The 14,475-nt window shown below is 27.6% G+C and overlaps 1 protein-coding gene and 1 long non-coding RNA gene across 5 annotated transcripts; one reads left to right on the plus strand and one right to left on the minus strand.

The window, feature by feature from the left end:
* The first annotated feature begins 401 nt into the window (after nt 1-401).
* On the plus strand, nt 402-13,387 carry LOC145192729 (uncharacterized). 4 transcript variants are annotated; one of them, XM_090084827.1, is made up of 20 exons: nt 402-607; nt 1,996-2,126; nt 3,378-3,484; nt 4,518-4,622; nt 5,661-5,743; nt 5,830-5,916; nt 6,055-6,134; nt 6,769-6,790; nt 6,997-7,032; nt 7,232-7,249; nt 7,480-7,509; nt 7,601-7,627; nt 7,713-7,742; nt 9,030-9,059; nt 10,643-10,672; nt 11,434-11,799; nt 12,134-12,220; nt 12,392-12,441; nt 12,695-12,739; nt 12,915-13,387. In XM_090084827.1, the coding sequence occupies exons 1-20, from the start codon at nt 468-470 to the stop codon at nt 13,010-13,012; spliced, it is 1,602 nt and encodes a 533-aa protein (XP_089940953.1). In that variant the 5' UTR covers nt 402-467; the 3' UTR covers nt 13,013-13,387. The 4 variants fall into 4 exon arrangements, 2 of the variants coding, with proteins under 2 accessions (XP_089940953.1, XP_089940962.1); XR_016451712.1 differs by lacking the exon at nt 7,232-7,249 and having other exon boundaries at nt 6,997-7,047; XM_090084836.1 differs by lacking the exon at nt 10,643-10,672.
* LOC149894850 (uncharacterized) lies at nt 427-3,543 on the minus strand. The gene is made up of 2 exons (XR_016451715.1): nt 2,329-3,543; nt 427-2,201 (listed from the first exon to the last, which is right to left on the minus strand). It is a non-coding gene; the product is annotated as an uncharacterized LOC149894850 (long non-coding RNA).
* Nucleotides 13,388-14,475: the final 1,088 nt, after the last annotated feature.

A 14,475-nucleotide genomic window follows, 5' to 3' on the forward strand; every position in this document is an offset into this window, starting at 1 on the left:
CGGCCTTAAGATAAAAGCCGTTTTTAGTCTAAGTTCAGGTTGTTCATAATGGGTAAGAATGGGTCACTCTAGTGAAAAGATATTACTCTATTTCTTGTCCGACGAGCTTTTTTTTTGCTATTCTCTCTCCTTGTTACACTAAGTTATCACTATTTATTTCGATGTTGAATTATATTTAGCACTAAAGAGTGCAAACAAAATGAAAAGGCTGATAAATATATTAATCAGATTTTTAATTAAGTGTTAAAACATGTAGTCAGTGGTAAGAAAAATTGTATCAGTATTAAAAATACTGTATTATTAATTTTATTAACAATACAGTATTTTTAATATTGTATTACAGTAATTTTTTGATACAGTGTTAAATATTGCTGTATTAATACAGTATTAAAAAAATATTCACTGAATGATGTTAAATTTTTTTTGTTAAGCTTTTAAATGGCATAAAAGTTTATGGAAAGAGAAAAATGAAGGAAAAAGTAGATGATTCTTTTACTGGAAAGGTCATACAAATAACAAATGTTTCTCCAGGTGCCACACTTCAGCAGATGGCAACTTTATTTGGTTTTCTTGGAACAGTAACCGATATAAGGCTGTATCCCTCAGAGTAAGCATAATTTATACCTGTGTATTGGTTAAGTAATATTTTCAGCAGAAATGTTTTTAGGAAGAAATTTCTCCAAATATTTTTAATGATTTACTATAAAGCTTGTGTGATACTTATCATGTGATTGTTTTTCTAAAAGACTTTTTAGGTGAAGAAAGGTCTGCTCCATAGTAAAATTTTGAAATAAATAAATTCAAGTTAGGTTTAAGTCAATTTTTTTACCAAGCTGATTAGATCTTGTTTTTTCCCCTGTTCATTTTTTTGTTGTTGTTTCTCTATATTCAAAAAATTAGTTCTATTTATTCACGTTTTCTATTATCAGTTTTACCATAAGTTGATATCCTCTAAGGTTGCTCTTTTTTTATATGAAAAGCAGAAAACAAACAAAAATAAAGTTATTGAATTTCTCTATTTCAATTGTTATTTAATGGTGTGTTTCAATACAAGCCATCAAAAAGGTATATTTTTAAAAATATTTATGTGTACTTAGTGCTGCTTATTTCAAAAATTTAGCTTTTCTTTTTTATATGACTCTTTTAAAGAAAGGTTGGTAACCTCTGTCTTCATTTTTGAGTTAATTTAAATTGTAACTATTTAAAGTGTTTCTAGTAGATTCCTATAAATAATTTGGAGAAAGTATTTTAAAAAAGATCAAAAAATCTTTTTTTAACATAATTAAGAACACTGTAAAGAACATACTGGTGCTGCATGTGAATTGACTTTTAACAGAGGTAAAAGTTGTTCTTTGATTTTAAAAGCTAAAATATCTGTGGTATATGACTCCTTCTGACTTTTGTATGGAATATCACACTAGCTCTCTACAATCATTGTTTTCAGAACACTTTGGTAAATCATAATGACCTTGTAATATAAGTAAATTATACATAAGTAGCGATAAATTTTATTTAAAAGACAGCTTAGGGAGCAATTCAAGTTTATCAATGATTCAATATATTGCAATATCTTTAAAAAGAGTCTTAAGAAAAGCAATATGGCTTATTTACTTCAAAATGTCTTAAAAGAAATAGAAAAATCCACAGAGGTTGAATAAAAACCAAAAGCTGCAATAAATCATAAATCTTTCCCAAAAAAATGTCAGAAAAAATGGCTTTAAAAATAAATGATCTTAAGACTTTCTGTTGGTAAGTTTTGCAAGAGATTTACTTGCTGTAATGATATTTTGTAATATTTGTTACTCTACATTGACAAAGCAAGCTTAATGACCTAATAATGTATCATATGTAAACACATTGGTATTTTCAATAAATACTGTGTTTTCTGTTGTTGACTAATACACAGACAAAGTATAATTAAACTGGTGCAGAATAGTTTTTGTGATTGAAACTGTTTGAAAAGCAGCAAAGTTAAGTGGTAGCATTTTGTTTTAGTGAAAACATAAAAGTTGCAGTAAAGCTTTGTTACATCCAGTACGATAATTCAGAACAATGTGGTATAGCACAGCATCTTACCAACACAGTGTTCATTGATAAGGCGCTCATTGTTGTACCAATCAATCGAAGTAAGAACATTATTTGTTATCACTTTGATTGGACAAGTTTTAAAGTTTTTGAATACATGTTTTCTTATATTTTTACTTATATTTTATGCAGCTACAATATGTTTTCTTATATTTTTACTTATATTTTATGCAGCTACAATATGTTTTCTTATATTTTTACTTATATTTTATGCAGCTACAATATGTTTTCTTATATTTTTACTTATATTTTATGCAGCTACAATATGTTTTTGCAACTGTTACTGATGTTTCTTCCTAAAAAATATTGTGTCATTTTGACATTTTATCATAAAACATTAACATTTTATTTGTACTACAGAATAAACTAAGTTATAGCTTGTAGAGTTTTTAAATTTTCAAGTGTAATGAGGGCCTCTTTCTTAAATGTTCTTAAAGTTTTTTAGACCAACTAAATACTTGGAACTAATTAACAAAGATTTTTTTTTTTGCTAAAGATGTAAGTATTATTCCAAATAATTTTTCAGTGAAATGTACAGAGATTTTCAACTCCATTTTGATGAATTGTTAGTTTTGGCACAGCTAAAAAATCTCATCTTCAGTTTTTTTTTTCAAAACAACTGATTTTTGTCTCTCCTTTTAATTGACATAAGAAAAACATAACGAAAATGAAATATAAGTTCAACAAAAACCAGTTCAAAAGCGTTCAGTAAAAATTAAAAAGCATTTATTAGAAGTTTCAAAATTTCAAGCTTCTCTTTTTTATATTTATAATATCAGTTGTTTTCTAAGATTTACATTATATTAATTGATAGAGCAATTAATATTTTTATGTCTTTTTTTTTTTTAATTTATCTTATTTGTTTTCATACTATTTATGATTTTACATTTTATACAGTTTTTTTTTTTGTATTAAATAAAGAATTGTTCTATTTCGAAAATTGTCAATCAAATTTCTGTTCATTGGCATTGTTTCAGTTATTGTTGTAAGTCATTGTTTTAAAGCAACCAGCAGTAGTTATGTATTCTGGTTCATTTCATTAAGGTGATTCTGCCTTTTGGTATTCCCTTAATTTCTATTTTTTTAAATTCTATTTTTATAATATTTTCACGTCAGTTTGACCAGCTAGACTTTAGGAGATCAAATGATCATTTTTGGCAAATTCTGCCTTTTATTTTTGCACTGTCAATGGTAAATATTTTGTTTTGTAATAGATAATTGAAGGTAATACTTGTTACCTTAAAAATGCTACAGTGTATATATTCTGCATATTGATAATTTTATAATTTTAGCTGATGTTCCTGAAGAAAACGAATGTGTAAGCTTATTGAAGTCTATAAATGCCTATGCAGGGATGCCAACTGCAGGATTGTTGAATCACATCCCTCCAAGTGATAATGTAAGTTTTTAGTAATTTTAGCAGTAAATAAGATAAGTAAAAAAAGTTTAAAACCAAAAGAAGATGAGAAAGAGATTTTATCAGCTAATATGTCCTAAAAACATTCAGTGAAAGTGAGTAACATTAATGACAAACTTAAATAACATTTTAAGAATGATTATTTGTCACATGATGTCAAGAAGATAAAATGGCAGTTACAGTTGAGAGTTGAGATGTTGAAATGAGAGTTAAATGTTGAGAGTTACTGGTTGAGAATCCACATATTATTTCATCAGGGTTTTGTACAATAAAGGTTCAAAGTTTAATCATTTTGCAGTTGGCAATTGGAATTTGTTAAAGGATGAATCACTTTTATTTTCAATCTATGACCCAAAGAAACCATTGTGACATGATGGAAGTCCAATTAATGGTCACGTGGATCATACTCCTGTGTGGCAGCTGAGTCTTCAGGTAACGATTATGATATTATGGCTGCTCCAGTTGCTCCTCGTCTGACCATGGATCTTTCAAATTCAGAACGCTAAAATTAAATTTTTTCTTGAAGGCTATTATGGATTAATAGATTCTCTTGCACACTATTAGACACTGGGCTCAACCTTTGACATGATTGATTGACTGCTGCAATTCAAAGGTTACTTCTTGTACCTGTAGAATGGAGAGTTATGTAAACAATATAAGATCTTTTTGCTGAATCAAAATAAAGTACAATAAAACTTCAAACTGAGGAAATCAATGCTAGGTGTGATTAAAATGGAATTATCTTTTTTTTCTCTAGTAGCCCAGGGTTATGCAATTTAATTAGTTAGTCTTTTGATGCAAAAAATGCTTTGTCTATAGTATTTGTTATCATTTTTTTTACTTTGTGGCTTTATTATTTCTGTTTTCTTTTTACCTTTTAATGGAACTCTTTTCAACTTAATTGTATAAAAAATCATAAAAAAAGATTGCAGCTAATTTTTTTAAAGCATTTGTATTTGTTCGAAAGACTATAAAATGTTTTTATTTATTTATATTGTTATAAATTTATTTTTAGGAAATTCCTCCACTTCCGCCTGTTCCTGTTATTACAACTGCTACAGACCCAGTTGAAATTGATGAGATTCGCAGAACTATATTTGTTCAAAATATTCCAGCTGATGTAAGTTAAAAGCAAATGTTCTTTTCTAAAGACCTGATATGTGTCTTATTTCAATTAATTGAAATTAAAAAACTTGAAGTTTCTAGATTAGGCTCTGGCTTACAAAAAGCCTATATCAATTTTTGTTGTCTTGCTGTCATATGGACTAAAATCAATTCTTTTTTAACTGTCTCTTTGTTGGAAGAATAAACAAATCAAACTGATATGTTAGCTTCATCACTAAGTGATATTTTCAATAAGTTTGTTACGTAATCACAAAAACCTAGAACAAATTAGTATTAAAAGAGATATAAGTCCCAAATAAGTAGATTAAAATCCAATGTACTTTTAGCAACCTTGGGCATTGCCTCATTAGTTGAATGGTATTTGTTTGTTGTTCTCATGAATTTTAAAGGATGGTTTAAAAAACTACTATATAATATTACAGAAATGTTTGGATAAGACTTTGACAACCTCAAACATTTTTTTTGAATGGATTTGTTTGAAAATGTTCCTGTTTGATTTTAAGTATCCGTAGTATTTAAATAAAACCTGATAATTTCAAGTCAAGCTCGAAATCCTAAAATCAATATTTTGGGCTTGAAATCTTTTATTGATTTTTTTTAAAAAGAGAACTATAAAAAATTACTTAAAAACTGAAAACTAAAATAAAACTTCATATTTGAGTCCAAGTTTTTGTTTGCAAAACCTAAAAAAATCTAAATACACTGCTAAATATTGCTAAATATAAACACACTGATTATATATACTACAAATATGTAAATACTGCTAAATGTAAATACGCCAATAAACATGGGAATAATTGTAGATGCAAATACTTTCAATGCTTATTTACAACAATCCAAGTATTAATAAGTAATAATATCCATATGATATAAAATTAAATATATGAGATATGAAAACCCATATGATAAGTCTTCTGTAAAAACTACTTTTTTTTAACTTTTATTGTGCTATTGCTAACATTTCTTATTCTTTGTGTAAAATATTTATAAATATAGTTATTGCATTAACTTAAACTCAACAATTGCATTGTAGATTTCTGCTGATCAATTAATGGCATTTTTCTCTGGAGTTGGGGAGGTCAAGTATTTACGCATGTGTAAAGGAGATACTGGCAAGTACGTATAATTGCTAAGTTTCCTGAAGTATCTGAGAGATAATTTAAAAATGACCACTAAATGCTAATAAATGATATTTTCATTAGGTATGCGTTTGTAGAGTTTACAGCAATAGAATCTGTACCAACAGCATTACAGTATAATGGTGTTTTGTTTGGTGGGCGTTGCCTGAGGTAATAAACATTCTTTTAATAACAGATTTTGATCTGTGAAATTGTTTGCTAGTTTCTCATAAAAACAAGTTTTATTATAAGATGATAGAGTGTTGTAAATGTCTTGTAAATGTTGTAAATAGTCTTTTTTTCTTCTAGAGTGGACTATTCAAAGCATCCTATTATCAAACCAGAGAGTGAACAAATTGCGATTGGTCGAACTCCTGTTCGTAAAGCCAGTGAGTCTGTAATTAACTCAACAATCAACCTACATCCTAGGGCATAAACTAGTTTGCATCAATGTTTTCTTATTTTATTTAGTAAATATCTTCTGATTGATATTTTACTAAAAAGATGAACTTTTGAAATTTCCTTCCTCTTAGATTCTGTGAGGTGTTTGCTGACCTTTTGAATGTTTTTTAATTATTTGCTTTTTTGGTTTTTAAAGTTCATTTGGTTTTATAATGATCACTTTTTATTTTGCTAAAATGAATTCCTAGAATAAACTCTAGACCACCATTCTGTAGAATAAGATATTTAGATAAGCAAATTAATCTGCTATGTAATATATAAGATGGGAATATAGACGGGATAATATAGACGAGAAAAGACCACCATTCTGTAGGATAAGATATTTAGATAAGCAAATTAATCTGCTATGTAATATGTAAGACAGGAATATAGACTGGAAAAGACCACCATTTTGTAGGATAAGTATTTAGATAAGCAAATTGATCTAACAATGAATCTAAGATGATTAGGCGGGAAAAAAATGCTTTGTTTTAAGTTTTTTTTAATACTTGTTTTAAGTTTTTTAATACTTGTTTTGTATTGTAAATATTGTTTGGTTTTGTTTTTGTTTGTTTAATTTAGGGAGCAGAAGAAGTCGAACAGGGTAACAAATGTTTATTTTTTTAAAAGGGTTGGAAACACTTTGGTTTATTTCATACAAATTATTCATTTGTTGTATAGTTGAAATTTTCTTTTGTTGTACTGTTGAATTATTTTTTTCTTGTATTGTTGAATTATTCTTTTGTTGTTTACTGTACGTAACATTAAGTCTCAGAGTCTGAGCTCTTTTGTAAAAATTTGCTTTTCCAGATCACCTCGTAGTCGTTCTAGGACCCGACGTTCAAGGTATTTTGTTTAATGGTAAACTTTGCTGAACCAACATTTCTCATAACAATTTGTTTAACTGCATAGATTTTTTGCCAAGCGATGTCTTATTGAGAAATTTTTGAGGATAATAACTTTTTTAGTGAAGATCAATACTTATAAAAAAATGTTTTGTAAAGCTTAATGTTGATTAAGATTTTTTTTTTGAATTACTATTTAGGTCAAGATCAATAAAAAGGCAAGTTTCTCCAAAGGCTTCTAATGTTTAGTTTTATTGTAACCAAAATATTTTTCTATTTTATGTTTTAAAAGAATTAATTTGTTTTGAAATTTTATTAAGATTGAAAGTTTGTTTGTTTTTCTTGTCTTTTATGAGTTGTTTAATGATGTTTTACTATATATATTATAAAGAAATTGCTTTTATTGTTTTGCTAATGATGCTCAGCTAATAAGGATTTTATTATTTAGATCTCCATTGAGGAAAAAGAGTATTTCTAGGTATTATTATAAAATATTTTAAGCATTTTTACAAATTTTTGTTTAAACAATGACATTTTTGTGTTTAACATAGTTTATTTTAACATTTTAGATCCCCTCGAAGGAAGAGCATCTCAAGGTAAAAAAGCTTGGTACAAATTGCATTGTTTATTCTAATTATTTTATGTTGTTTTGACAACTATAATGTAATGCTTTTTTTGTAGATCACCTATACGAAAAAGAAGTATATCAAGGTAAATTTGTTTTTGTTACTTTTTTTTTATTTTAAAGAGATTTCTAATTTCTGAAAATTATTGATAAAAAGACATTCAGAGATTTATTGTTCATTCTAAATTTGTATAACAAGGTTGCGATGTTTAAAATAGTCCATTCATCATCTGGGATAAACTATTTAAAGTGTGAAAGATTTTGTTTGGATTTTTTTAAATTCACTGAAATTTTTTATTTTTATTTTTAAAGGAATAAAGTTTTTTTTTTTACACTTTCCTGATTCATTTTCACTGTAATGCTTTTATAATAAAGGCTTTTATAATAAAATATATTTTTTAAAATAAAATATAAATAAAGATTTTTAAGACAAGTTTTTAAGGGAAATTTGATCATACACTGGATGCTGATAATAAAGAATTTTATTTATGGAAAAAAGATGGCCATGGTCCCCTCTTTTTTTTTTGAAACAGTGATTCCAAACCAAATATTCAACAAAAAAGTACAACTAAAACCAAATGTTAAATGGGTATGGAAGTATGGAAGTTAAAATATCTTAGTAAAAAAAAAATCTTCAATAAGGCAATCTCAAAACAAATGATTATTTCAATGCATTAGAATGCATCAAAAAAACTTCATTGTTATGTGTCTTATTAATAAGTCATTTAATTAAACGATTTATGATTGACAATATATTAAACGATCTGTTTAATTGAATGCTTTACAATTCATTTTATTTGTTAGTTAGTTGTTTTTTCTCATGTGAAATGTAAAGACATTGTAAGGAACATAATTGGAAATTGAAAAAACAACTAATGTAAGTAATTTTATATCATTTTATATATATTTTATAAAATGCATCGTAAATCATTCAGGTACATTTTTGTTCAATTAATCATTTTTGATGCATCAAACAAACTAATTGAGTTCAATCCATTGAACACGATGAGTTGTTTAATGCATCAAACATGATTGATGGACTAATCATTAAATGATACATCTTCGCTCCCTAATGATAAACACATGTGTATCGCGTATGCACTGAAGGATTTTTTATTTAAATCATAAGTAAGCAAGATTAGATACAGTCAGTGAAATAATTTTAATTAATTTTATTATGTGGTAAATTTTTTTAAAAGTTGTTAAACAAAAACAACTTGTTTTGTAGAATTTTAAATCCCAATATTTTAAGTATGTATAATTTTTAAGTGTTTAAGAATATTTTTTGTTAAATATATTAGTTGTTGTTTTTTTTTTTTTCTTAATAAAGATTAAAATTGTTTAGAATAATTTTTTAAGATTTTTTTTTTAAGGTCACCTCGAAGAAAGAGGAGCATCTCAAGGTAAGTGATATGGAAATTGAGATGAATAGTTTTTTGTAGTTTTTAAATATTTCTTTTTACTTTTTCGCATAATAAACTATTCTATTAAATTTTCTCTAAACATTCTCATCTATTTTTTGCATGAATGTTTTTTATCAAGCTGTTAAATATTTCAGGGATAGTCAATATAAACAAATTCTTTTAAGTTACTCCACGAATAGATTACAGGAGCTAACAAATCAATTGAACAAGTCAAAATTATCACTGAAGCTTATTAACAGTCTATTGAGTTTATTTAAATTAAGTCAATAGTGTCCTGTGAATATCTTGGAGTCAAGGTTTCTTCATATTGTTGAAATCTTTCCTTATTTACTTTTTTTAATACTTGCAATGTATATGGTCTGCCACTTTACACCAGTTATCCTAATGTCTTCGTGCCAGAAATCCAAATTCACTCATTACTGAAAATGATTCAATATTGCATTTTTTTTGGGTGGCTTCCTCACTTAAAGATGTACTTTTTGAGAATAATAAATTTCTGATTTTTTAAATCAAGTTCAATTTAGACAAATAAAGGTTATGCAGAATTTTTTCAAGGACTAAATTTCTCAATATCTGAAAGAGAGAAGAAAGAAGAGTTTTAATAGTAAATTTGTTATTCACTGTTTAAATTTATTAAAACTTCTTTCCCGATTTTATAAGGTTCCAACAACTTTAAAAGATTACACTCTTTGATTTCATTAAATACACAGCATGACATTATGAGCATCGATATCCGATTTTTTAGTTGATAGTAAAGTTGATAGGAGAGATCTGCTTTGGTTTGCTTGGACTTCTTAGTACTCAGGATTGTTATAGTGCATTCAATGAGGTGGTTCAAAAAAAGAACAAACTTAGAAATGTTGATTTTAAAAACTTTAGAGTGGTGACAAATTTTTAGCAATTTTAAGCAATATTTAGAGGTTGCTCTTTTGAACTTTGCAGAGTTAAATATTTTTATGATTCTTTAATTTCAATTTTAAATGCAGCATTAACTTGAGATGTTTTATTACATAAGTTTTTATTAATAGTTTTAACTGAAAGTTAAAATAATATACAACCAACTAACAAAATGTTAAACTATGAAGTACAACTATTAACAATTTAATATAATAACAAAATTAATACCTTGTAGAATGTATTAATTTTTCCATCTCTTCCAGAAACCTACCTTATATACCTCAGACCCCTTAAATCGATCATCCTCACCACAATGACAATTCTACTCCATTTATGGATCATCTAGGATCATCTCTCAAGACTAGAACCCAACCTCTGCCATCTGACAGGTGGCATGAACCTCTTTCACTTTTAACTAAGTTGACTATATAGCTTATTTAACATATGTGAAAATTTTCTTAATAAGATTTAACGCCAAATTTTAACATATTGAGTTTACTGAAAATATTTCAACATTTGTTTGCAGTTTCAGGAAGTTAAAATATTGACAATTTTAATATGCGGTTTTCTTTTCTTTTTTTTTTTTTTTTTTTTTTTTTTGTTTGCTTTTTACTTTTTGTTAGAATTTTTTTTGTTAAAACAAAAAAGTCATTTCACTGATTTAGGTCACCTCGAAGAAGAAGAACTCCCTCCAGGTATAAAATTGTCTTCAGAAAAATCAGAAGTTATTTCTGTTGAATCTTCAACGCAATTTTTATTGATTCTGAGTTGTTATTATGTTATACATTTTTTTACTGGCATTGTAACAATTTTCCTTTTTGGGTTTTCAAACAATCGAACGAAAGGTAAATAAAAAAAAGACACGGAACTAGTGAACAATACTTACTACGATCATTATAAGTGATTGTAAATTTAAATAAGTTTTTTTTATTTGGTTTACAATTCGATGTTTATATATGTATATATATATGTGTATATATATATATGTATATATATATATATATATGTATATATATATGTGTGTATATATATATATATATATATATATATATATATATATATATATATATATATATATATATATATATATATATATATATATACATACCTTTTTACTATTTCTTTACTTCGTCATTATTCTTCTCGTGTCTTTAAAATTTCAAATGTAAATTCATTATCTTTACTGTAAACATCAGGCTCGTTTACTAAAATAAGCAACAACAATAAAACTAATCGAATTGAGAATTTACTTTGTGATTCAAAGTATTTCATACTTGTAAAAAGCTATATTTTACGTCCAAGGATTTCGTTTACTTATAGTAAATGACGTCTCAGAAATATTCTTTATATAGAATAATAATGGCTCCGTGAATATCACGTGATACAGGTAGCCTAATTAAGTTTTGAAAAATTTCAACAATTGAATTTTTCATCAGTTCATCGGATTCTCATTTAGAGATCGAAGAAGAAGATCGCGTCGCTCTATTTCTCGTTCAAGAAGTCCTCGTAGAAAATCTCGCTCCATAAGCCCAAGAAAGAGATCAAAGTCACGAAGTCCTATAAGAAGGTCTTTCACTAAAAGTCCAATCAGAAGGTCCAAATCAGCGAGTCCTAAGACTAAATCTAGGTCAAGAAGTCCAAAACGAAAGTCCAAATCACGATCTCCGAAGCGGAAATCTAAGTCGAGAAGTCCAAAACGAAGGTCCAGGTCAAGAAGTATCCGAAGACGCTCAAGATCCAAAAGTCCTAAAAGAAGATCTCGAACAAGAAGTCCCCGAAAGAAATCAAGATCTCGAACAAGAAGCCCCCGAAAGAAATCAAGGCATTTTATAATACGTTTTTTTTTTTCTATAACATCAAAATGTTTGTGAAAATCACATCAAAGTTTGATTGTTTATAGACACCTGATAGTTTATAGGCACCTGATAGTTGCTCATTGATGAACCGTTTTAAGCTCAAAATCGATGAATCTTGATAGAATGAGGAATTGACATTATAAAATTTACTCATATGGGTTGATGCTTTCCTAAATTAAATATAAACCACGACTTGTTAACCCAAACGTTAATGTCATGTTTATTTATCAGGTGATATTTTTAATCAAGCTTTTTATTTATATTTTAAATCAATTATTTTATTTATATTTTAAACTTTAGAAGGCGATCGAAATCTCGTTCCAAGTCGCCATCTCGAAAAAAATCCAAAAAGTCATTGTCAAAATCGCCGGAACGAGTGTCGACAAAGTTAGTGAAGCGGTTTTTTTTTTTTTTTTTTCTGGTTATTTTTTTAAACTTAAGAACCGTAATTTTGGTGACGTCTGTTGCAGTTGACCATCGTAAGACAATTGCAACTGCTGCTTTTTATTACATATACTTTTCACACAATCTTTGTAAACTTAATGGTTTTTTTTTTAGGAAAAAGAAAAAGGATAAAAACAAAGACAAGGAAAAAGAAAGCACTGAAGGTTTCAAATATTTTCTCTTAAATCAATTTTAATAGTTTTGTAAAAAAAATTGATAAACTTAAGACAAATAGAGAAAGTTTAAGATAACTACAGTAATCAAACTCCAAATGTTTTTATTTTATTGAGAATATTTAAAAGTGAGGAAGACCAATTCACAGGTTGACACAGGAACAACACACATGAAACTATTGGTTTTTTCTCTTTCAGTTCAAAATACTTTTTTTTAATCTACTTTTTTTTTTTTCTGTATTAGAAGAACTGCAAAGTTTGTTGACAAAAATTTACACATTCGAAGAAGGTTTTTTTTTTTTTTTTTTTTTTTTTTTTTTTTTTTTTTTATATATAGATTTTTTTTATATATATTATATATATATATATATATATATAGATTTAAAAATTCTTATATTTAAAACTAATTTTCGATAAAGTTTTTGAAGTTTTTCAAAATAAAAATGTCTGTTTTTTTTTTTAAGAGCGTGAAAAAGAGAAAAAATCCAAAGAAAAAATTGAATCAAGTGACGAGTCCACCAAAAGTAAAAAGAAAAAGAAGAAATCTTCATCTCGAGAATAAAACGGTGGCCATGGTTGCGGAGAGAAAATAACAACATTTGAATTCAGTTTCTCAAAAATTGAAAATTTTTTAAGCGTCTAAAATTCACCTCTTGTAACACTAAAATTCAGTTTCTCGAAAATTGAAAATTTTTAAATGGTCTTAAAAACTCGATATCTTTAATATGTCGGAGGAGATTAGACGTTCGTATTAACTCCACCTGTCCACTTGGTTGTAAAAGTTACAGTGGATGGTGTATTGACAAAATTGATTTTTTGTATATGATACAACTTGAAATTCCATCAATCAGGCTAAAAAAAGTCTGATTGATGGGCGGTGAATTGAATGGATAGTGTATTAACAAAATTGATTTTTAGTATATGACACAACTTTTAATTTTTTGTTTGTGTAGTTCGCAGAATTTATGTCGTATATTTAAGTCTCACCAGTCAGTCTTAAACTAGGACTGGATATCCAGAAATCCGTTACATCGCTATTAGATTGCTTGGTCTACAAATATTTTAGACGGAAAAACGAACAAATATAGTTAACATCCACTGTGAGTACTCTATATTTAAAAATTTCACCTGACGACAGTTTTTCGGAAAGTATCAATCGATTGGGTTGAAGCGTGACGTGTTGCCAGATGAACATCTAAGAACATCACGAGTTCAAGATTTAATGATGATAATAATTTCAAACCAAACGAAGCTGCGAACTGTTTCCATAACCTTCTAGAACATCCAGGTCCACTAACCAGTGCGTTTTTGACGCACTGGTCAGGTAGGCTAAAGCCTAGCTGAGGTCAATTTTATGAGCCACCAGAATTGTTATTGACCTACTCAATCGATGTGAGATCAATCACAAATTTTTAAATTCTAGTGAAATTTCAAACAATGGCCGCCATGGAAATAAATAATAGTTATTCAAAATCAACACAAATTTATAAAAAAGAAATAAAAATGAGCTTTGTTTTGATGTCAGTAATTGAAACATCTCAAAAGGTGAACATTCGACATTAAAAAGAGTAACCTTCCCAAATATTGAAGTTTTCTTGAAATTTTCCTTTTAAGGCCTGTTTATATGGAAAGCGGGCTGGCTAGTTTATATGAATAAACGAGCTGGCCTGGATAGCAATCCGGGCTAGTTTGTTAATTCTCATAAACGCAAAATAAAAGTAGGTTGAAATAAGGACAACGTCGAGATCTTGGTATACGAGCCAGCCCGCTTTCCTTATAAACAGGCCCTTAATGACGCTCTCAAATTACACTGACGAGCAATCATTTTGCAAAACTTAACGCTAATTAAAAACGAGTTCCGCTCTGAATTGTTAAATATACGTAGTATGTAAACACAAGTGCAGCGGAATTAAAAAGTTAAAGATATGTTTAAGGGGATTGGGTCCTACGATAGGAAGAAAAGTTGTCAATTGTAGATTCATATTTCTGTTCTTGATTTCGGAGATTTGTGTAGAGTTCTTGACA

Source organism: Hydra viridissima, unplaced genomic scaffold (genome assembly GCF_058129835.1).
Source record: "Hydra viridissima isolate aposymbiotic clone 2 unplaced genomic scaffold, HvirCarnegie_v1 scaffold_1, whole genome shotgun sequence".
NCBI classification, from domain to species: Eukaryota; Metazoa; Cnidaria; class Hydrozoa; order Anthoathecata; family Hydridae; genus Hydra; species Hydra viridissima.

Coding starts and splice junctions, on each gene's coding strand:
- LOC145192729 (XM_090084827.1), top strand. CDS start 468: ATGAAGGAAAAAGTAGATGATTCTTTTACTGGAAAGGTCATACAAATA. Junction 6,135..6,768: donor AACTCCTGTTCGTAAAGCCA/GTGAGTCTGTAA, acceptor TGTTTAATTTAG/GGAGCAGAAGAAGTCGAACA. Junction 12,442..12,694: donor GGAAAAAGAAAGCACTGAAG/GTTTCAAATATT, acceptor TTTCTGTATTAG/AAGAACTGCAAAGTTTGTTG.